Consider the following 25200-nt stretch of genomic DNA (forward strand, 5'->3'; position numbering starts at 1 on the left):
TGTATGTAAGTGTCCATCTTGTTTGATGAATGGTTCTAAAAAGTTGTAATAAATGCAGCAAATTCTGTTCAGAAATGTTTTCTGGTTCTGTTTAGAGTTTGTTCTACAGTAAATAAGATGTTACTTAGAAGAAACTTAACAATGTTATTTCTAGTGGTTACACACAACGCCTTTACATAATACTAGTGTATGTAGTCTCTTAATATCTAGTCAATGTAGTTGAGTTACTTTTACATAGTTCTGTTCTATAGACATCCCATAGTGAGACATCTCACTCATATTACTCCTAGAACCAGGGTTCTATACATAAGCTACAGTTTTCTTCCAGCCTTAACCTCTCACTGTCTCTTATAGGATGCTGTCACTCATTTTTGGGAGCCTGCCGTGGTTTCCTCTATGTAAGTACTGTATAAAATACATGATCAACTATTTTTCTAGAGTGAAAATACCAGAACCTTGATCATGTGATCAAGTCCATCAGGTGTAATTCTTTCTCACCTTTCTCTGTTTGTTTCCTTTCACTTTTTAAAGGTTGCCATGTTTGATGAAATGTTGTGTGTTGCTGTGCTGAGTGTTGCTGCTGTGGAGGTCTAAGGTGACTGTTTATTGATGTGGTGAGTACATAGTCTGTGAAAATATCACTTCATCACAATCTGTTATTTACACATTTTATTACATCATGACAAGCACCGCAGAACAAAACTATGCTGCAGGGTTGGGGCTCAATTACATTTTTCACTTACAATTACAATTCAATTACCATTACAGTGACTGATGATTATATATCCTCAGAAAGTCAATTACAATTACATTCTGAATTTACTAAAGTTAAATCACAATGAATCACAATTACTAAGGCTGAAATAAATAAGCTAATAAAAGGTAGCCTTCCTCTTGTGTTAGCCTTCTGTTAGCATCTCTGATGACAACAGGTCCTAAATCAGCTGTAAAATACACTAAAAACACATATCTATCATCTCATTTATTTCATATTTATTGGTTACCTTGTTAGGCTTCCTAATCATTGTAAATACATGTTTTAATATTTTTGGTGCATCTGAGCCTTTATTGTGTCCCTAGATTTTTATATCCCTAGATTTTAATTTATTTTAATGATAAAATGTGGGACAGTTTGATATGAAACACATTTTAATAATTGTTAATTACAAATGTGTAAAATTGTACATAGAACTGTCAATTACAATTACACCATGATTGTAATTTATTATCAATTACATTATTACAATTATAATTGACCCTGCAATGCTGATCACCATTACTTGGATTCAAATTATTATTATTATTATTTTTCACACTTACCAATTAGTTGGTGTCATATTGGTTCCATTAAAGCAGTCATTGTTAAATATGGACACGTTTACCACGAGAATAGGAAGCTACTGCAGATTCTAGACTTAAAATATACAATCCTAATTATTTTAGTCTTTAATGACTTTACTATTTTAAAGTGTAAAATGATCAATATTCACTGCTCAGCACAGCTAACAGTGCTATATTGGCAGAGCTACAGTATGACCTTTGAACTGTTTGAATTGGGATCTTTACATGTGATTTATACAGTGGGGCAAAAAAAAGTATTCAGTCAACCACCAATTGTGCAAGTTCTCCCTCTTAAAAAGATGAGAGAGGCCTGTAATTTTCATCATAGGTAAACCTCAACTATGAGAGACTAAATGAAAAAAAACATCCAGAAAATCACATTGTAGGATTTTTAATGAATTTATTTGTTAATTATGAGGACACTTGCTGGGACAAGCAGGAAGGGTGGGTGTGAAGGGAACACCAAAGAGTGAGGGGAGAGAAATGATTGTTTCAAGTCCATCCATCAGAAGAAAACAAAGACAAAGATTTATCCTCACTGAGGATTGATTTGAGTCTGCCACTCGGGCGTTATTGTTCAAACAGCCGCACTGCAGAAGCACCTGCTTTGCCAAACGGGGGCAGAAACGTTGACTTCAGAGTCATTTGTCTTTTAAACATTATTCCTTGTCAGACTCCTCCTCAGGCTCACGGAGCCAGGTGAAGAAAGCTGTGACCGACTTCAACACGACACCTCTTCCTGTTTGCTCCGCAGGGTCTTTACTCGTCTCCCACTTGTAGAAGGCCTCCTCTTTAATAATGTCCTCATCGTACAAGGTGTCGAAGAACATACACAGCAGATCTGCAGAAACAAGATGCAAAGGTCAGTTGTTAGGAGCAGAACTGTGGATTTCTGTCAGTAAGTCCACTTTGTACCAATAAAGTCCTTAGAAATCTACAGACATTTTAAATGTAAATGAACAAACATATGTACAACGGCGTATTAGGGCCACATTCAAATAAAATACAATAAAAATCTGGGCACTACAGGATTAAAGTCAGAATATTTCAAGAATAAAGTCAAGTTTTATTTTAATAAAATGGTAATAGTATTTTTCCTCCTGGTAAATAATAAAACAACACTTACTAGCAGGCTCCTCCATGTGTACCATCATGGCCTGCAGGGCATACAGAGCCTGCAGCTCCTTCTCCTCGTCATTCAGGTATTTCTGCAGCAGCTCGGCTCTTACCATGATCTGCTCAGCAATGGCCTTGTACGGGTGTTCACCTTGGTTTTTAAGAAGAAACAAACAACACGTTAACATGGGGGGAGCACCATTTAGTTTGCCATTAGAGTTTGAAGCTTATGTTATGCTTACATATGATAGCGATCCCACACACTGAGGCCATCAGTGATCGTACAAAGTGATTAGAAGCAGCCTGCTCCTCATCCAAATTAGCCTGAAAATGAGCAAGAAATGTTTCAAACACTTGATCAAATAGTGTTTACATTTAGATGAATTCCAGAGTCTGAGCAACGGTCACACACCTCAACCCAGTCCATGATGTGCTTGTTATCAGCCTTGTCTTGAAGCAGTCTGTCCAGCTGTTTGCTGAGTTCTTCTCCACTGAGGAGCTGCTTCTTCACCACTTCCTTTGGCCCCAGCTCCTCTCCTGTGGTGAACTCCACTTTCTGAAAGTTACAAGTCCACATTTAAACCAGGGTTCTACAGTGCAAACCATTGACTCACATTTACACCTAATGGTTCCATAACGTTTTGAATACCTGCTCAGTGACAAACTTGTTCACATCTTTGTCCTCAGGAAGAAAGTCATTCCAATTCAGGCCAGCTTCAATCCACAGATCCCCAACTTTCTTGGGAGTCTAATAAATGAGTAAATAAACAAGTTCAGATGATTAAAAAAAACAAGATCAAGTTGAAATATGACTTATTCTTAAAAGCGTTGAGACAATGCAACACATTTTATTTTAGACAAATTCAACCCAGAAACCTTTGTGTACATACCATTCCTTTGCACAGCAGCTGGAGGATCTGTGCCAGCAGCACGCCAGCCTTTCCCAGAGGCACCAGAGGCTTTGAGATCTCCCTGGGACAAACAAAACATTTTTGTTAAGAAAGGGACATTTTGTATTATATTGATTATATTAAAACAGTCGGATTGCAAATGTTTTTCAACTTTTCTCACCTGAAGAGCTGTCCCATAGGGATGCCTCCTTCATGGAGCATAGGGGTGATGAGTTCAGCCAGGTACAGCCACATGTAAGGTATATCAATGGCCATGTCTTCTGTTACCTCCAAGATCTCCTGGAGCCTATGACAGCACAGTCAACAATTCAGTGTCAGTCTTTAGTGTGACCCAGGCTTTAAATACATTGTTCTTTGACAGATGCTCACCCTTTGTAGTATTGTTCAGTGGGTAACGTCCCAACTTTCACAAGTTGATGCAGCAACAGGCCCAAGGGTTCCCTGACAGTTGTGCTGCGTTCAAGTGTGGACTCCAGGCCTTGCCGCACAAACACATAAAGCATTGAGGCACTGTTGAGCTCTGCCACGCACTGCAGCGCCTCCTACAGGACCAGGAGAAGACAAACGTTAGTCATGTTCACACTCAACGTGCAGGTAAATGTCCTGCTGTTGTATGTTGGTCAAATTCTTTGAACCTTCAAGTCAGTAATGTGGAGGTATTCATCAATGATGGCTTTGGACTTCTTCTCCATCTCCTCTTCGCTAAGGGAAGGTTTGGGAAGAGAAGGAGGGGGAGTGGGAGCGCTCTCCCCACATCTGCCACCACGCTCCTGGGACTCCCTGCTGAAGCTTCTCTTGGTGATTGGGTTTCCTTCCCGTCCATCAACGTGGCCAGATCTGTCAAAGTGATCCCTGTCTCTGTGATCAGTGTCTGATGAAGACAACAGTGATGAAGTCTGCTGAAGGGCTGAGAAGTGGTTCAGAGTGCTGGTAGCAGGACGCCCTGACTCTAAAAGGAAGAAGAAAAATAGGACAGATCAGGAGCCAATCTTCCAACCCAAGTCAGTCAACCTATTTGACATTGTTTACCTTGATCTGCACTTGCTGGTTTAGCTTCAGTGCCTCCACTGCAGCCTTTTTCCCAGCTGCGCCACACGCCCTTGCACTCGGCTTTGCCACCAGGAGCCAGCACCAGATTGTTTAAGTCCATACCACCGGACTAGAAGGCAACAGAGAACAGTACATTTATGAACCAACAACATCCCTATAGATCAAATCAAATGATCTACTTTTTAACAGTTGACTCATTGACGTCACTAGCTTTGCTGACCTTTATGATCTTGTAAAGGCGATTGGTATCGATGGGTCTGTCCTTGGAGATGGGCACCGTGTTCCCACATCCATCATCCTGAGGCTGGCTATTTGGTCCACCGCCCGGTGTATGAGACCCTGGACCTCCCATGCCCCCCCCACACATTCTACCACCTCCTCCAGAGCTTTCCTTCTTTGACAGGAGCTGCTGGTGGACTTTGATCTGTTCTTGATGCTCTTCCAACTCTGCCTCCTTATGAATCTGGTCAATAGTTTTGGGACCTTGGTCTCCTCTACGGGGCACCCAGATATTCTGTGATTGGGAAACACAATTAAATAGCAGAAGTTACAAATGATTGAATATGGTTTAGTTTCTGGACACATGTCACCTTTATTGAGAGCAATAAGTAGGTGTTCAAGACCCAACTTTTTCACTACTGATACGATACTGATATTTTAGCCTGTATTCTGACTCCATATCAACACAAATTATACATACTCATCATTATCTGATCAGGACACCCCTAGCAATAAGTTTGACAAAACTGCTTTTTTTCATTAGATCTGCAAATATAAAGAAGCTAAATCATTTACCTTTCTGAGGTCTAGAACATCTTGCAGCATAAAGCGGATTCTGGAAGAGGTCATCTTTTCCTTGATGATTTTGTTCATCTGATTGAAATACTCGTCCATTTGAGGCTGTTAGGGAAATACAACAGACTTAGCAATGACAACTAAGGTATAAACTAGGGCTGGGTATCGCCAGGTACATCGCGATACGATGCATGTAGATGCTTCATTATTGTACTTACCTTGGCCTTTTCAAAGTCCAGGTCTTTGCCAATGGTGGAGAGAAGTCTGCAGAGACACTCCAGAGACTTGTCGTCATGGTTCTTCAGTAGTTTAACTACACAGGCATGCATAATGGCCTCGGTCAGCATCTTCAGCTTGAAGAGCTCACCAACAAACTTGATGTTGCCCAGTGAGCGGCGGCGGGCAATAACCCTGGCGTTTTCCAGCTCAACCCGCAGACGTTCACGCTCCTCATCCTAACAGGTGACACAAATGATTAAATCTGGGACCCACTCTTGAGGTACAAACCCACTCTTGAGGACAAACAAATGTCATCTTACATCTTTGGCAGCCTCCAGCTCCTTCTGTTTCTTTTCAAAGATCTCATCATCATCCTGGTCTTTCTCAAACTCCTTCTGGCAACGATTGAGTAGGAGATAGAGGAAGTTTGCAGTTTACCTGGTTTGTCGGCGCTGGGGACTTTCAACTGTTGATGGAATATGGAAGAATATTACTAAAGCTGATTTTATTAGTGGACATGAAACATAATATATATGATTACTTCATCAGTTCCTCATCACCATCATTGACATTCAGTGGCCCAGACCCGTGACACTTAAGAACAATCATCAATGAAGCCAATAGAGGCAAAATACCCAAAGACACGCACTCACCCCCATTAGGCCGCGGCACATGTTGGCATAGGCCACAGAGAAGTTTGGTTCCAAGATGGCCTTCTCAGATATCAGGTCAATGGCACCTTTCAGCCTTTCCTCCGTGTCTATTGTTAGTTCAGACACCTGCTTCATTAGCTCTGGAAACTTTTGTGGGGTGAGCTTGTTCAGGATGCTACGCAATTGCTTGAACAGCTCCCCAGTTTTGGCCACCTCAGGATCATTATCCACAACCTCCTCAGCACCACGGCTGCAAGAGTTCTTCTTCACCGTAGGTTTCCAGGCTTTCTCAGCTTTGTTTAGTTGCACGTCATAATTTAGAGACATGCTGTGGATGATGATTTTCCTGGGCTCTTTGCGCTGGCCCTGCTGGGAGCGACTGAAACCAGGAGGCTGAAAGAGAACAAGGGACAAATGTTATTTTAAAGAACGTAAACTAAAACATTATCGTCACCAACTGGTCATTCTAATGTTCTTATTTTACTGAATACGGCCCTAATTGGTAACAATTGTGCAATAAAATCATAAAAAGATCTCATACAGAGTAACAGTTTACAACAGGACAATTGAAACTGGTTTTCCCAAAGTTTTTATTTTCCATAATAAAGATCTAAGATTTGTAAACTATAAAATGAGTGTGAAAAAATAGAGCTGATGCTCACCTCTGTGAAGTCATCCAGAAGGTCCCCAATGGCCTCCTTCTTGTTAAGTTCCTTCATGTTTGTCTTTGGCACAGACATAGCAGCTGTAAGAGAAAGAAATGTTACTACCTTTTAGGAGCCACTTCTTTCAAACTCCACTCAGAAAGGACCAAGTGTTTAGTCCATGAACCCAGGACCTTCTTGCTGTTAGGCAGAAGTGCTAACCAAAACACCACTGTGCTCCCAAATGTGTAGACAATATTAGACAATTCTATGTTAAAAATAGACTAGATTTAAATAGTGATTTTATGACAAAGTAGTTCCAACGCACATGAAAAATTATAATTATTACTCACTTTAGCTACAAATGTTTCTCACTGAGGACACCTGCTTTTTATGAAATTAGATCCACTTTAGTTGTTTTTAAAAGTCTTTTGGGCACTCACTGCTGAAGATACTTCACTTTCAACTGATATGAGCTGTTCTGCAAATCTTCTATGCGGCTTTCATCTTATCTGAGTTACCATGACTACCTGTCAACAATGAGCTGTACTGCAAAGCTTCTATGCAGCTTTCATCTCATCTGAGTTACCATGACGACCCAGAGTCAACGCCAGGCAGCATTAACTGGTGGGGCATTATGAATGTCAATTACAATTATATTCTCAATGACTAAAGTTAAATTACTAAGGCTGTAATAAATAAGCTAATAAAAGGTTACCTTGTTAGGCTTCCTAATCATTGTAAATACATGTTTTCATATTTTTGGTGCATCTGAGCCTTTATTGTGTCCCTAGATTTTTATATCCCTAGATTTTAATCTATACTATAACTCAAGGGAGGTGTGTGTGTGTGTGTGTGTGTGTGTGTGTGTGTGTGTGTGTGTGTGTGTGTGTGTGTGTGTGTGTGTGTGTGTGTGTGTGGGTGTGTGTGTGGGTGTGGGTGTGGGTGTGGGTGTGGGTGTGGGTGGGTGGATGGATGGATGATTGTGTGTATGTGGAGCAAATATCTCCCGGACACGGTTCCAGTTCGACCTGAAACTTGGTCGACGGGTTCCAAATACCCCGTGTGTGTGTATCTGTTATTTTGGAGTAATTTGGTCATTTCAAAATGTTTATTTTAATTTTATTTCACTTCTGGACGGCCCCGAAATGAAACCTATTCAACTTTTGACCTCAGGGTGTGAGGGGGCGCTAGCGCACCATCTATATCTATTTCCTCACACGAGCAAGAGTCACGTGTGCAGCCAGAGCCAATCGTTGCGCACACAGCCAAGCAGACACGGACTGTAAACAGGAGTGAGAGAGAAGAAGATAGTTTTATACGGAGAGGAACGTCTGAGCAGCTGTGTTTACACTGATAAACTAACAAAGCTCTTAAGTCTCACTTATTGGGCCTGATGTTAGTCACTGATGTTCGTGTGTATGAGCCACGGCAGACTCCACTTCCTCCTGTGCTATGCTATTGTTAGCTTCTCAAACACGGGAACTCTCTGAATAGATGATTTGAAACCATCAGCCACTGGTGAGTCTTTTACAGACACGTTTCCCATTGTTTAAACCATAAAACTGTTGTTCAATAACGCGGTGTTTCACTAGAGTCGATATTGACCTCAACCTGTTCAATTCTCCATCTGGAAAACTGTAGATTCTGTGTCATGCTGTGCATAGAAGCTAAGCTCTGACCACTCGGTTCAAAGATATAAAAAAATATTTTTGTTTTTAAAAAAAGACAGCCGAATTGTACATAATACTTTAATTTACTTACTCATTCATGTAGTTTGGAGCTTTACGTTTTGTTTTGCGCAGTTTGGTTGTTTTTCTGATTGGTGCTACAATGTCTATGGAGTTTGGTTATCAGCGTCTCAAACACATACGTATTTATTTATTTAAATATACTAAGACTGAAAGATACACAAATACATATATTGACTCCAAAAAACATACATTACAGAAAAATACACCAAACAAAAAAATATAAAAGTGAGTTAAAAAACAACAACAAACACATTTATCATGTTCATATCCCATAGAATTAAACCGGGGAAATCGCACACGCTGTTTTATTGTAATATTTATTATTTTATTATAGTTACTGGATTCTCATTATGTTATTGCTATTATTATTATTATAACTATTACTACTTCTACTATTAATATTATATCTCTATCTAATTGTACCACTACTGTATTGTTGTTATTGTTATTCTTATATTCCTATTTATTATTTTTATAACCATTACTATTACTACTTTCACTATTAATATTATTTCTCTATCTAATTGTACTATTACTGTATTGTTATTGTTATTCTTAAATTATTCTTTTTCTATTATTTTATCTTATAGTTACTGGTATTCTCATTGTATTATTATTAATATTGCTGTTACCTTATTATTTTATGTTTATTATTGTTTTTATTATTGTATTACAGTTACTGGATTCTCTTTGCTATTTTGTTATTGTCATTATTATTATTATATAGTTGTACTACTGTATTAATGTTATTGGCATTATTTTAATGATCATTATATTTTTAAACTCCTTTTAATTATTAATATTTTATATTATAGTTACTGGTATTCTCATTTTATTATTAGCATTGCTATATTATCATATTTTTCATTAGCATTGCTATATTATCATCATATTACCATATCATTATTTAATATTTTTTATTGTTTTTATCGTATTATTGTGACTAGATTCTTATTATATTACTTTGTTATTGCTATTATTATTATTATTCTTATTATTATTATAACCATTACTATTGTCTTGATTTACTGTCAAAAAGTTTAGGGAATTATATACATGACGAACATCCAACCGTTATTCATAATGCAAAAAAGATCCATCAGACTGATACATAACGCAGGATACAGAGAACAAACACGTGGATTATTCTTAAAAACACCAGATTTAAAACTCCCAGATCTCATCCAACTCAAAACTGTTCAAATGATTTATAAAGTAAAGGTTCACTTCCAAAAGGGTTGCAGAAAAGATTTTTTAGGGAGAGAAGGGGAAAACAATTCTGGTAGAAAACTATGTTTCAAGATGAAAAATGCCAGAACAGCAGTCAAAAAGATGAGTATAACAATATCAAAGGTTACATTATGGAACTGTCTAAAGGATGAAATAAAACAAAGCACCAACATAAACCAGTTTAAAACGTTTTTTAAATCATACTTCGTTAGTACGTATAAGAAAGAAGAGCAGCAATTTTACCTAGGACAACAATAATATATAATATGTATATAATGGTATAAAATATATTAAAATATATACTAATACATATAATAAAAGGTTTGTATTCATTTATATATTTCCCCTCTATATTTAATTGATGAAATGTGTCGTAAAAATATAAATTAGTTTAATATTAAGTACATGTCATATATACATTCATGTGTATGTACGTATGTATATATGTTTGATGTGAATGTATAAACTGTATATATAAAACTTGTGTAGAACAGGGGTCTTCAACGTTTTCCAGGCCAAGGACCCCCAAACTGATGGAGAGATGGAGCGGGGACCCCCTACTTATGTATATTGTATAAAATTGTGTTTTATATGGAGGAGGCAGGGACACAGTTCATGGACCAGAACCAACAGGACCAGGACTACATCCATGGTCCATAACCTCCAGCTCATCATGAACTCCACAGCACTGGTTGGACTGGTGTTGATTCTGGAGCAGATAGAGGCAGACTTTGGCCCTTTCTAATAGAAAACCCAGAATCCTTTTTAAATAAACCTTTATATATATTGAGTTGGTTTGTAAATCTATTTTTAGCATTATCTGGGGGGGCATTAAGAAAACTGTGGGGGGCACAAAACCACTCAGTTCTGAGTAGCATCCCCCCCCCCCCCCCCCCAGAAAATTTGAAAATTTGTTTTTCGGCTTAAAAACCAAACAAGCAGCGTTTTTCTGTTTTAAAATTAAATCTGGTTCTGTTTGTATTATATTTGGATATTTAAGGGAAACTATGACGACAGCTTCATGTTTTAATCTCACCACACAGAACGACCGACAGACGGACTTTTATTCTGCTGCGTTTATTAAAAATGATCTTGTATCATATTGTCCTCCTCACACTGATGACAGAGGTGTCATTTGTTAAATAGTTATTGATGCTGGAAGTCTGAATCTGTGAATATCTGCTAACTTCACCAAACAGTGTTGTGATCCAAATAGTATCCAGATAATCTGGTGACTCCAGACATAAAAAGAAGCAACGCATCAGTCACATTACTGGTGAATTGAAACGTTAATAATACATAAATAAATCAAAACCAAAGAATGGATGTTATGTAAAACATGCACATATGTGGTGTAATAAATCTACTGGTGCTTTAAAATCCACTTTTTATGACGTTCTGTGAACTTTTTACATTTCTCATCTTTGTGAACAACAATCTTCGGTACTTTATAAAATCTATTTTCCTTTTCTCTGTTAGAACGATTGGAGCATCCGTAAACTACACAAAATATGGACATTTTGATGATTTCAGACGACAGATTCTCAAGTTTCCTGTTTAGCGCTCTAGCTTTGTAGCGATGCAGCAATGTGAGTGATGTCACGTGAATCAACAGAGCAGGTCATAGACATATACACATTACAACAGATCTAGGGTACGTTCAATAGCACACATGTTAAACAATGACACCACAGTATATAATATCTATGCAGCAGACTCCTGTACGCTGTCAGTGAATGGACACAGTCAGACCAGAAGTCAGCTTAGCAAACACAGTAAAAATTAAAAAAAACTAGCTCATTGGTCCCAGCATGAAATGAAATCAAATCTGAAAGATAACTTTTTATTTTTTGTCCCAGGAAACAGCCACAGACTTTATACTGTGATGACCCGCCCTACTGTACCTCTGCACCATAACTCAACATCACCACACGTGGAGAGATCCCCACGAGCGCACAGAAAGGCTCTCTCTGACTCTGTGGACATCTTTACACTCATTTTATTTGTTTCATTACTCTTTTTTTCTGATTAGTGAATTTTTCTTTTCTGAGACACTTTGAGGAGATCATCATCTGACATCTCCTCCATCATTTCCTGATAGTCACACTGTTCATTCACATCTGCCATCATGGCTTCACTTTTCTCTTCAAATAACACCACAGGAACCACGGGGACCGGTGCTGCAGGAGGAACCCCCATGACAGACGCTCCACCGGAGCAGGAAAGAAACCCGTCCTCACAGCAGCAACTGGAGTGCCCACACGGTAACCGGGGCAGGGGCGGCATCTTCAGGCGAATCCCCGCCCGCTGTGCTCCGCCCACCCCGGGGCAGGAGCGGATCAGGTGCCCCTCCTCTCCACAACCAAAACATTTCATTGTCTCTGAGGAAGCAAAAAGCATGTGATTAAAACATCAACTTTAAATGAGAAAGACAGGTTCAGGTTCTTTTAGGATCATATAAACCTGTCTTTATGACACACAACGTGCTTCAGTTTCAGAGACTTACACCTGAGAGAAACCATTTTTATCTGTGACACGAGCTGTTCATATCTGGACACTTCCTTTCCCAGCTGTTCATTTTTAATGAATGGGGGGCTTTAGAAATCATCATTTTCATGTCTGGGTTAATGAGAGGGGAGACAGCAGTGAAGGTGTCACAGATGACCACTCCCTTCTCCACCACCTCAGCAACTTTAACTGTACTATTTAAAAACATCACAATGTTCATCCTCGATGCAGACCTCACACAGTCATATCCTAGTTATTGTTTGTACAAAAAACACCTGTTTTAATGCTTTACTATAGCCTTACCTCTGATTTAGGGGGATTTTAGTTTTTTGTGCCTTAATGCTTTCTGAGCTGTGTTTAAGTATGTGCATTATATTTGTGCATTATATTTGTGCATTATATTAGTGGTACACTAAAAAAAGGAACTTTCACTACTGTTGCTTTTAAATAAGTGATTTTTACCGTTTTTATGCATTTTGTCCCTCTGAAGATGCCGTAGCTGCCACCGTAGTAGCGCGCTCAGAGTGAGCTCAACACACATGTGCAGGAAGTGGACTGAGTTTGAAAATATCTGCCTTTTTCACTCGTCTTCACCTGATAAAACAGGTCAGTCTTTTCTCATTTTCATCACAGTAAATATGTTTTGTTACTTTTAGATTAGCATGATGAACTTTAAACACATTGTAACCGTGCAAATATTGTAAATGAGAAGTGAAAAGATGTGTGTTTTTCACTGAGGGAGTCTTTGTATTTAGTGGTAAAATTGTGACTACTTTTTATGTAGTTCAGTCTCAGCTGATATATAACATGTTTTGTAGAAGGTTTATATTGATTTACACGCCGCTAGTCGTTCCTTTACATTTAAGTAGAGTTTGAGAGCGTCATCAGCATGTTGTCGTTCATGGCCACGCCCACCAGCGCTAAAACCAGCTAAAGGGAGCGCGTGCACTGAGGAGAGGGTGAAAGGGAGAACTGGGAAACAGGTGCAGAATGTAAAACATTGTCAATATTTCATTTTGATTTCCACGTGATCAAAATGTAGTTTGTTGTATGCAGAGAGTAAATGTAAAGCTAATGCTAAACCTTTATGTTGTTGGTTTGTATTGTAATCCCCTCCTCCATAACCATTCTCTGCAGAGAGAAAATATGTGCATTGTGCAGCATTTCTCTCTATATAACGTTTTAGACAATGTGCAAATCTCTGTTATATTTCATATTTAGAGCAAAAGTTAAGAAATTACAATTAAATATGTTTTTGAAAGTTGTAATTGGTGTGTAAAAAATCTATAAAAAACAAACAAGATGTAAATTAAATTGGTATCCACATAAAAAAGTTAAAAAAAAATACTCATATTACCAAGTTAATTTAATTTTAAATCAATCTAATTTTACCTGACAGGTAGATTTGGCTGTTGGCATAAAATACCAGCCACTTGCCCAGTGAGGGGTGGAGTCACTAAGGGGCGGAGTCACTAAAGGTTTAGGGTAGGGCTGGGCAATATTCTGAGTTTCAAGATATATAGCGTTTTGTATTTTGGCGATATAGAAAATGAGAATATTGCCATCAAAATGTATTTTTTATCTTATTTTGTTTTCAAACACTTGTTTTGGGAGTCGCTGCTTTCACTACGTCTCAGAAGTGCATTAAAAAGCTGAGTTAGATGATTCCTCAGTGCGTCCTAACCCCAGACCTTCCCCTAAACAAGCCACGCTACAGAACTCACTCACACATGCTGTATCCTTTACAGGGGAAACAGTTAAAAGTGGCACATTTTGTGCAGCTGTTTGTTAATAAATGTGACTGTGAGACACTAAAAAGATTGATTCACTGTAAAGGTAAATGTTTATGATGTTTGTTTTTGTGCTACATGAGGACTTTCAACAAATCTGTCTCCACATTCACATTCTCCTGACCTGACTTCAAATCACACACACACATGAATTACAGCAGTTTGAATGATTTGTTACGTTGTATGATTGTGTCAGAAGAAGGAGACTCTGGACACATGTATCTTCTATCTCACATCTGATGTCAATTTGCTGCTTTTAATGAATCACATTATATTATGTCATTAAAATACTGATATATATTGATTCTCTGCACAAATAAAATAGGTATTTTCAAAATTGTTGTCTTAAAAGCAGGGAAGCTAAATTAAAAACATGTTGTTCCTTTTTTTGTTTGTTTGTATTGTTTACAGATGGACACAATTGAAATGAGGAGGTTTTACTCCTTAAAGCTCTCTGTGTATTTCTGTGAAGATCCTAACAATCTCATTACACAATATGTGCTAAGTTTGAACTGCTAACATTAAAGGGGACATATTCTAAATCCACGTTTTTAGCCCTTAAATGCATTTTGTTGTATTTTTAGATTGTTTAGAAGTACAGAAAAGTTCAAATTAATCTCTTCAGGTGCTCCGTAGATAACTTTATATTCTGTTTTGGTCATATTTTTCAATCCGTTTCGATTTTTCTATTCTCTATTACGTTTTTTGAACAATAACTTCACAGTATTTGCAGCAGAACTGCCAAATTAGGACATCGACTGAGATTAGTGCTGACAGCGGCAAAAAAGGCAGAAACAGAACAGAGATGATGAATGAAGACGTTCTGGTGATAAAAACAAAGAACTGGTGTAAATATGTTGTAAAATGAGACACAAAGTTTATCTTCATAAAGACCATCAGGATGTGACACAGTTACACGTTCTGTTAGATTAATAACTGAGATTTTAACGTCTACCACAGCAGAAGGAACCACGTAAGTCATCATGAAAAATCATCCAATCACAAGCTCCACAAATATACACTGTTTATAAAGTGTTAAATAATGTAAAGTCTGTAATAAATGTGTTTAATAAGTCATTAGTGAATATCAGAGAACCATATGAGTGATCATGAGAAATGATAATAAAATATGTAATAAAATAAAATGGTAATGTCTCACTTAAAGACAAACAACGTGTTGACTTGTTTATAAACTAAGTATATTAAATAAACACATGTGCTTCATATACACATTTATGTTTTTATTTAGGCTGTTTTATAATTTAGGAATTAGGGCTGGACGATATATCAAGATTCAAGATGTATCGAGTTTTCTATGAGTGTCACATATTGATCAGCTGTTTGTTAATAAATGTCCATGTGTAGCATTTAGCATCAGCAAATTTAACCCAGAATTGTTTTTCTGGTCAGACTTTATTTAATAAAATGATCTAGATTTATATCATATTTCACCATTTTGAGAAAATATATTGAGATATGAGTTTTGGTTCATATCACCAGCCCTAGTAGGAATGTTTACAGCATTTTAATATTAATAAATGTTGACCTACCAGATTATAATCACATCATTGTATTTAGTAAGTGGTTGATAAGTGGATATTTTAGATTTATTGTTTCTTCATTGTACATTTAATATTTATGATGATTTTACTCTGGCTTTGGTTACATTTCATAAATGTTCAGAAAGTGTTTAGAGTTGTTTACTTTGTAAAACTACGTACATTGCATGTCATAAAAATAGTTGGAGCTCCTCTTATAATTCTGTTTTATGAATTATTTCACTTATTTCCCAACAATTGTGCCAACTGTTAAATTTAGCTGTTTCTTCTTCTACCAAAAAATGTCCTCCTCATTTTTAAATCCCATAATCCAACATTGTATCAATTGTGAGCCTTTAAAACAAACCTAGCTTATTTTTAAAGTGATTCCTACAACTGCCAGCAGGAGGAGCCCCAGTCAAGACCTTCTCCAGCTCTTTCACCTGTAATTCATTGTTACCATTTCATTCTTCCAGAGACATCATATATAAATGATCAAATATCAATGCAGAGACCCCAAAATAAGCTTTTTAACTCTATTTTTAAGAGTAAAAAAATATAACTAATAATGAAAATATTAGTTTTTAACTCCTGTGAGGAAACAAAATAAATACTAATAAATAAAAAAAAACTCATAATTAAACAAAAATGTATGTCAACAATAAAGTAAGATACAATTAAAAGGTAAATATAAGTTGTAGTGACATGTATTATTCTGACTTTTCCTTTTGAATTATTTATATGTCATATAAAGATGTATTAGAACAGCATTAATCACCTGATTTCCTCTCAGGGATCAATGATTTACTGAATCTGATCAGGTTTATTGATTAAGTTCTGATCAACTGAGTTTAAATGAACCTCATTTAAATGATCTTCTGTGTAATGTAGAATATGACGTTGACTAGATGTTACACTTTGTTACTTTTGTTCCCCATAGTCAGGACTAAAGTAACACCATGTAATACACTGAAGTTAAAAAACTAAAGAAAACAAAACAATGTTGTGGATAATAAGCCATGCACTCTCTAAATAGAAAAAATATTACATTTTTCATTGTTTAATTTAAAGAAAATAAAATAAATTAAGTCTAAACTTTGATTGTTTTCATTATTGTGTTTCATGAGTTAATTTTTTATGAATTCATTATTTCAACATGTATTTTACTGTAGATCTGATGAGATGTTAGAATGTAACATTCTGATAACGTTGCTCCAACAGACTTTTATTTTGTAAACTTCCCACTGAAACGGTTGTACTTGAGGTAGCTAGCTGACTGTGAATGTGTAGCTACGAGACACAGACAAAAATGTGGAATAAAAAGAAGTCAAAGACAACATGGACTGAGTTATTCTTAGTTAATCAGACACAATAGTTCCAACACTGAGCAGGTGAAGATGATTAAAGCTGATCACGTTTTCATGGAGCGCCGCTGCGCTACACCAAACACTGGTGGAGCTTCACAGACACTGCAAAGTTAACGTGCTCTGGAGGTTCTGTCGTTAGGAGTTAGTGATTATTTGTGTTGCTTTTTAGAGGGTGTTTGTGGTGATTTAGGCAGAGTTTAATGCAACCAGCACAGGAGGGGGGAGGGCGGTGCACCTAATAAGTGGTCCCCAGAAACATTTACCCATAAAAAAACCTCCTCTGCCCCACGGTGACGGTGTTTTATGCTGATTTATGTCCATTTGTCTGTGGTTGTGGATTTTATAGGGTCCTATTTAAGCCACATATGCGTGACATGTCCACTTTAAAACAAGGATGTGAGAACTGGAAATTGTCAAATCTTTGTATCTTTCTCCATCTTTTGTTCCTTTGTGTTTCCTCGTTTTAGGATGTGGAGTTCTGTGATGCCCAGAGCCAGATGGAGAAGACTGTCATCAGCATCTATGTCATCATGCATGAAAGTGATGAAGAACAGGAAGCACCAGAAGACGTGGGCATCATCATCAAAGGTGTCACTGTGATGAAGGACCTCAGAGATGTTTCCACTGCCTTCTCTCTGCTGTTTGGTCTCATCTACGTGCTCAACCTCAACTACCCACCTGACCTTAAGTACACTTTTGAATTTTCTCACAAGGTTCTGAAGGAACTTGATAATAGAAAGCTTTCAAAGAAAGTGAAAAACCAACTTTTTGATGGACTTTTTGAGTGAGATGACCTAGAGCTGGTCTATGGCTATGTGAGCAATTGTCCTGAGGTCTGACGTGTTCAAAATGCACTTTTATGTAACATTATGATCCATATATTGTGTTTTAAGCATTTTAGAAAGGCTGTTCTTTGCCATATTCATTTACAGACATTTTTTTTTTCTAAATGTAATTTGAATAATATTCTGATTTTCTGAAATTGAAAAATGTAATTTTTGCACTTGCACCTATCTTTAAAGAAGTTTGCAGTTTTAGAAAAAATGAGCACTTTTAAGTGTCTGCCTTATTTTAAACAGTAAAACTATCAGATTTGTGTCAAAGCTTATACCTGAACTAAGTCAACTATATATATTATATATATCTATATAATCTGGGTTAATACAGTGTTGGACTGTCATGAATAGTGACACTCAAAAATTAATTCACTTTCAGCCAAATCTGTGCCTTTTAATTAAAAACATTTCCCACCATTTCATTTAACATAATACTAGTGTATGTAGTCTCTTAATATCTAGTCAATGTAGTTGAGTTACTTTTACATAGTTCTGTTCTATAGACATCCCATAGTGAGACATCTCACTCATATTACTCCTAGAACCAGGGTTCTATACATAAGCTACAGTTTTCTTCCAGCCTTAACCTCTCACTGTCTCTTATAGGATGCTGTCACTCATTTTTGGGAGCCTGCCGTGGTTTCCTCTATGTAAGTACTGTATAAAATACATGATCAACTATTTTTCTAGAGTGAAAATACCAGAACCTTGATCATGTGATCAAGTCCATCAGGTGTAATTCTTTCTCACCTTTCTCTGTTTGTCTCCTTTCACTTTTTAAAGGTTGCCATGTTTGATGAAATGTTGTGTGTTGCTGTGCTGAGTGTTGCTGCTGTGGAGGTCTAAGGTGACTGTTTATTGATGTGGTGAGTACATAGTCTGTGAAAATATCACTTCATCACAATCTGTTATTTACACATTTTATTACATCATGACAAGCACCGCAGAACAAAACTATGCTGCAGGGTTGGGGCTCAATTACATTTTTCACTTACAATTACAATTCAATTACCATTACAGTGACTGATGATTATATATCCTCAGAAAGTCAATTACAATTACATTCTGAATTTACTAAAGTTAAATTACAATGAATCACAATTACTAAGGCTGAAATAAATAAGCTAATAAAAGGTAGCCTTCCTCTTGTGTTAGCCTTCTGTTAGCATCTCTGATGACAACAGGTCCTAAATCAGCTGTAAAATACACTAAAAACACATATCTATCATCTCATTTATTTCATATTTATTGGTTACCTTGTTAGGCTTCCTAATCATTGTAAATACATGTTTTAATATTTTTGGTGCATCTGAGCCTTTATTGTGTCCCTAGATTTTTATATCCCTAGATTTTAATTTATTTTAATGATAAAATGTGGGACAGTTTGATATGAAACACATTTTAATAATTGTTAATTACAAATGTGTAAAATTCTACATAGAACTGTCAATTACAATTACACCATGATTGTAATTTATTATCAATTACATGATTACAATTATAATTGACCCTGCAATGCTGATCACCATTACTTGGCTTCAAATTATTATTATTATTATTATTTTTCACACTTACCAATTAGTTGGTGTCATATTGGTTCCATTAAAGCAGTCATTGTTAAATATGGACACGTTTACCACGAGAATAGGAAGCTACTGCAGATTCTAGACTTAAAATATACAATCCTAATTATTTTAGTCTTTAATGACTTTACTATTTTAAAGTGTAAAATGATAAATATTAACTGCTCAGCACAGCTAACAGTGCTATATTGGCAGAGCTACAGTATGACCTTTGAACTGTTTGAATTGGGATCTTTACATGTGATTTATACAGTAGGGCAAAAAAAAGTATTCAGTCAACCACCAATTGTGCAAGTTCTCCCTCTTAAAAAGATGAGAGAGGCCTGTAATTTTCATCATAGGTAAACCTCAACTATGAGAGACTAAATGAAAAAAAACATCCAGAAAATCACATTGTAGGATTTTTAATGAATTTATTTGTTAATTATGAGGACACTTGCTGGGACAAGCAGGAAGGGTGGGTGTGAAGGGAACACCAAAGAGTGAGGGGAGAGAAATGATTGTTTCAAGTCCATCCATCAGAAGAAAACAAAGACAAAGATTTATCCTCACTGAGGATTGATTTGAGTCTGCCACTCGGGCGTTATTGTTCAAACAGCCGCACTGCAGAAGCACCTGCTTTGCCAAACGGGGGCAGAAACGTTGACTTCAGAGTCATTTGTCTTTTAAACATTATTCCTTGTCAGACTCCTCCTCAGGCTCACGGAGCCAGGTGAAGAAAGCTGTGACCGACTTCAACACGACACCTCTTCCTGTTTGCTCCGCAGGGTCTTTACTCGTCTCCCACTTGTAGAAGGCCTCCTCTTTAATAATGTCCTCATCGTACAAGGTGTCGAAGAACATACACAGCAGATCTGCAGAAACAAGATGCAAAGGTCAGTTGTTAGGAGCAGAACTGTGGATTTCTGTCAGTAAGTCCACTTTGTACCAATAAAGTCCTTAGAAATCTACAGACATTTTAAATGTAAATGAACAAACATATGTACAACGGCGTATTAGGGCCACATTCAAATAAAATACAATAAAAATCTGGGCACTACAGGATTAAAGTCAGAATATTTCAAGAATAAAGTAAAGTTTTATTTTAATAAAATGGTAATAGTATTTTTCCTCCTGGTAAATAATAAAACAACACTTACTAGCAGGCTCCTCCATGTGTACCATCATGGCCTGCAGGGCATACAGAGCCTGCAGCTCCTTCTCCTCGTCATTCAGGTATTTCTGCAGCAGCTCGGCTCTTACCATGATCTGCTCAGCAATGGCCTTGTACGGGTGTTCACCTTGGTTTTTAAGAAGAAACAAACAACACGTTAACATGGGGGGAGCACCATTTAGTTTGCCATTAGAGTTTGAAGCTTATGTTATGCTTACATATGATAGCGATCCCACACACTGAGGCCATCAGTGATCGTACAAAGTGATTAGAAGCAGCCTGCTCCTCATCCAAATTAGCCTGAAAATGAGCAAGAAATGTTTCAAACACTTGATCAAATAGTGTTTACATTTAGATGAATTCCAGAGTCTGAGCAACGGTCACACACCTCAACCCAGTCCATGATGTGCTTATCAGCCTTGTCTTGAAGCAGTCTGTCCAGCTGTTTGCTGAGTTCTTCTCCACTGAGGAGCTGCTTCTTCACCACTTCCTTTGGCCCCAGCTCCTCTCCTGTGGTGAACTCCACTTTCTGAAAGTTACAAGTCCACATTTAAACCAGGGTTCTACAGTGCAAACCATTGACTCACATTTACACCTAATGGTTCCATAACGTTTTGAATACCTGCTCAGTGACAAACTTGTTCACATCTTTGTCCTCAGGAAGAAAGTCATTCCAATTCAGGCCAGCTTCAATCCACAGATCCCCAACTTTCTTGGGAGTCTAATAAATGAGTAAATAAACAAGTTCAGATGATTAAAAAAAAACAAGATCAAGTTGAAATATGACTTATTCTTAAAAGCATTGAGACAATGCAACACATTTTATTTTAGACAAATTCAACCCAGAAACCTTTGTGTACATACCATTCCTTTGCACAGCAGCTGGAGGATCTGTGCCAGCAGCACGCCAGCCTTTCCCAGAGGCACCAGAGGCTTTGAGATCTCCCTGGGACAAACAAAACATTTTTGTTAAGAAAGGGACATTTTGTATTATATTGATTATATTAAAACAGTCGGATTGCAAATGTTTTTCAACTTTTCTCACCTGAAGAGCTGTCCCATAGGGATGCCTCCTTCATGGAGCATAGGGGTGATGAGTTCAGCCAGGTACAGCCACATGTAAGGTATATCAATGGCCATGTCTTCTGTTGCCTCCAAGATCTCCTGGAGCCTATGACAGCACAGTCAACAATTCAGTGTCAGTCTTTAGTGTGACCCAGGCTTTAGATACATTGTTCTTTGACAGATGCTCACCCTTTGTAGTATTGTTCAGTGGGTAACGTCCCAACTTTCACAAGTTGATGCAGCAACAGGCCCAAGTGTTCCCTGACAGTTGTGCTGCGTTCAAGTGTGGACTCCAGGCCTTGCCGCACAAACACATAAAGCATTGAGGCACTGTTGAGCTCTGCCACGCACTGCAGCGCCTCCTATAGGACCAGGAGAAGACAAACGTTAGTCATGTTCACACTCAACGTGCAGGTAAATGTCCTGCTGTTGTATGTTGGTCAAATTCTTTGAACCTTCAAGTCAGTAATGTGGAGGTATTCATCAATGATGGCTTTGGACTTCTTCTCCATCTCCTCTTCGCTAAGGGAAGGTTTGGGAAGAGAAGGAGGGGGAGTGGGAGCGCTCTCCTCACTTCTGCCACCACGCTCCTGGGACTCCCTGCTGAAGCTTCTCTTGGTGATTGGGTTTCCTTCCCGTCCATCAACGTGGCCAGATCTGTCAAAGTGATCCCTGTCTCTGTGATCAGTGTCTGATGAAGACAACAGTGATGAAGTCTGCTGAAGGGCTGAGAAGTGGTTCAGAGTGCTGGTAGCAGGACGTCCTGACTCTAAAAGGAAGAAGAAAAATAGGACAGATCAGGAGCCAATCTTCCAACCCAAGTCAGTCAACCTATTTGACATTGTTTACCTTGATCTGCACTTGCTGGTTTAGCTTCAGTGCCTCCACTGCAGCCTTTTTCCCAGCTGCGCCACACGCCCTTGCACCCGGCTTTGCCACCAGGAGCCAGCACCAGATTGTTTAAGTCCATACCACCGGACTAGAAGGCAACAGAGAACAGTACATTTATGAACCAACAACATCCCTATAGAACAAATCAAATGATCTACTTTTTAACAGTTGACTCATTTACGTCACTAGCTTTGCTGACCTTTATGATCTTGTAAAGGCGATTGGTATCGATGGGTCTGTCCTTGGAGATGGGCACCGTGTTCCCACATCCATCATCCTGAGGCTGGCTATTTGGTCCACCGCCCGGTGTATGAGACCCTGGACCTCCCATGCCCCCCCCACACATTCTACCACCTCCTCCAGAGCTTTCCTTCTTTGACAGGAGCTGCTGGTGGACTTTGATCTGTTCTTGATGCTCTTCCAACTCTGCCTCCTTATGAATCTGGTCAATAGTTTTGGGACCTTGGTCTCCTCTACGGGGCACCCAGATATTCTGTGATTGGGAAACACAATTAAATAGCAGAAGTTACAAATGATTGAATATGGTTTAGTTTCTGGACACATGTCACCTTTATTGAGAGCAATAAGTAGGTGTTCAAGATCCAACTTTTTCACTACTGATACGATACTGATATTTTAGCCTGTATTCTGACTCCATATCAACACAAATTATACATACTCAAAATGATCTGATCAGGACACCCCTAGCAATAAGTTTGACATAACTGCTTTTTTTCATTAGATCTGCAAATATAAAGAAGCTAAACCATTTACCTTTCTGAGGTCTAGAACATCTTGCAGCATAAAGCGGATTCTGGAAGAGGTCATCTTTTCCTTGATGATTTTGTTCATCTGATTGAAATACTCGTCCATTTGAGGCTGTTAGGGAAATACAACAGACTTAGCAATGACAACTAAGGTATAAACTAGGCTGGGTATCGCCAGGTACATCGCGATACGATGCATGTAGATGCTTCATTATTGTACTTACCTTGGCCTTTTCAAAGTCCAGGTCTTTGCCAATGGTGGAGAGAAGTCTGCAGAGACACTCCAGAGACTTTTCGTCATGGTTCTTCAGTAGTTTAACTACACAGGCATGCATAATGGCCTCGGTCAGCATCTTCAGCTTGAAGAGCTCACCAACAAACTTGATGTTGCCCAGTGAGCGGCGGCGGGCAATAACCCTGGCGTTTTCCAGGTCAACCCGCAGACGTTCACGCTCCTCATCCTAACAGGTGACACAAATGATTAAATCTGGGACCCACTCTTGAGGTACAAACAAATGTCATCTTACATCTTTGGCAGCCTCCAGCTCCTTCTGTTTCTTTTCAAAGATCTCATCATCATCCTGGTCTTTCTCAAACTCCTTCTGGCAACGATTGAGTAGGAGATAGAGGAAGTTTGCAGTTTTACCTGGTTTGTCGGCGCTGGGGACTTTCAACTGTTGATGGAATATGGAAGAATATTACTAAAGCTGATTTTATTAGTGGACATGAAACATAATATATATGATTACTTCATCAGTTCCTCATCACCATCATTGACATTCAGTGGCCCAGACCCGTGACACTTAAGAACAATCATCAATGAAGCCAATAGAGGCAAAATACCCAAAGACACGCACTCACCCCCATTAGGCCGCGGCACATGTTGGCATAGGCCACAGAGAAGTTTGGTTCCAAGATGGCCTTCTCAGATATCAGGTCAATGGCACCTTTCAGCCTTTCCTCCGTGTCTATTGTTAGTTCAGACACCTGCTTCATTAGCTCTGGAAACTTTTGTGGGGTGAGCTTGTTCAGGATGCTACGCAATTGCTTGAACAGCTCCCCAGTTTTGGCCACCTCAGGATCATTATCCACAACCTCCTCAGCACCACGGCTGCAAGAGCTCTTCTTCACCGTAGGTTTCCAGGCTTTCTCAGCTTTGTTTAGTTGCACGTCATAATTTAGAGACATGCTGTGGATGATGATTTTCCTGGGCTCTTTGCGCTGGCCCTGCTGGGAGCGACTGAAACCAGGAGGCTGAAAGAGAACAAGGGACAAATGTTATTTTAAAGAAGGTAAACTAAAACATTATCGTCACCAACTGGTCATTCTAATGTTCTTATTTTACTGAATACGGCCCTAATTGGTAACAATTGTGCAATAAAGTCATAAAAAGATCTCATACAGAGTAACAGTTTACAACAGGACAATTGAAACTGGTTTCCCCAAAGTTTTTATTTTCCATAATAAAGATCTAAGATTTGTAAACTATAAAATGAGTGTGAAAAAATAGAGCTGATGCTCACCTCTGTGAAGTCATCCAGAAGGTCCCCAATGGCCTCCTTCTTGTTAAGTTCCTTCATGTTTGACTTTGGCACAGACATAGCAGCTGTAAGAGAAAGAAATGTTACTACCTTTTAGGAGCCACTTCTTTCAAACTCCACAAAGTAGTTCCAACGCACATTAAATATTATAATTATTACTCACTTTAGCTACAAATTTTGTTCACTGAGGACACTTGCTTTGTAGAAAATTAGATCCACTTTAGTTGTTTTTAAAAGTCTTTTGGGCACTCACTGCTGAAGATACTTCACTTTCAACTTATATGAGCTGTTCTGCAAAGCTTCTATGCAGCTTTCATCTTATCTGAGTTACCATGACTACCTGTCAACAATGAGCTGTTCTGCAAAGCTTCTATGCAGCTTTCATCTTATCCTGAGTTACCATGACGACCCAGAGTCAACGCCAGGCAGCATTAACTGGGGGGGCATT

The 25200-nt window shown here is 38.2% G+C and overlaps 1 protein-coding gene, 2 non-coding genes and 1 pseudogene across 3 annotated transcripts; all 4 read right to left on the reverse strand.

Moving 5' to 3' along the window:
• Window positions 1-1760: 1760 nt before the first annotated feature.
• On the reverse strand, window positions 1761-25041 carry LOC114480121 (eukaryotic translation initiation factor 4 gamma 1-like; annotated as a pseudogene).
• Window positions 5973-6049, reverse strand: LOC114480895 (small nucleolar RNA SNORD66). Its single transcript, XR_003676183.1, has one exon. It is a non-coding gene; the product is annotated as a small nucleolar RNA SNORD66 (small nucleolar RNA).
• Window positions 19768-24790, reverse strand: LOC114480123 (eukaryotic translation initiation factor 4 gamma 1-like). The gene is made up of 16 exons (XM_028473970.1): window positions 24735-24790; window positions 24073-24465; window positions 23739-23885; window positions 23436-23672; window positions 23219-23323; window positions 22644-22937; window positions 22403-22532; window positions 22009-22322; window positions 21743-21915; window positions 21534-21659; window positions 21353-21434; window positions 21111-21209; window positions 20877-21017; window positions 20707-20788; window positions 20475-20615; window positions 19768-20189 (listed from the first exon to the last, which is right to left on the reverse strand). The coding sequence occupies exons 2-16, from the start codon at window positions 24397-24399 to the stop codon at window positions 20008-20010; spliced, it is 2580 nt and encodes an 859-aa protein (XP_028329771.1). The 5' UTR covers window positions 24400-24465; window positions 24735-24790; the 3' UTR covers window positions 19768-20007.
• LOC114480896 (small nucleolar RNA SNORD66) lies at window positions 23960-24036 on the reverse strand. The gene has a single exon (XR_003676184.1). It is a non-coding gene; the product is annotated as a small nucleolar RNA SNORD66 (small nucleolar RNA).
• Window positions 25042-25200: the final 159 nt, after the last annotated feature.

This window comes from Gouania willdenowi, chromosome 18 (assembly GCF_900634775.1).
Source record: "Gouania willdenowi chromosome 18, fGouWil2.1, whole genome shotgun sequence".
NCBI classification, from domain to species: Eukaryota; Metazoa; Chordata; class Actinopteri; order Blenniiformes; family Gobiesocidae; genus Gouania; species Gouania willdenowi.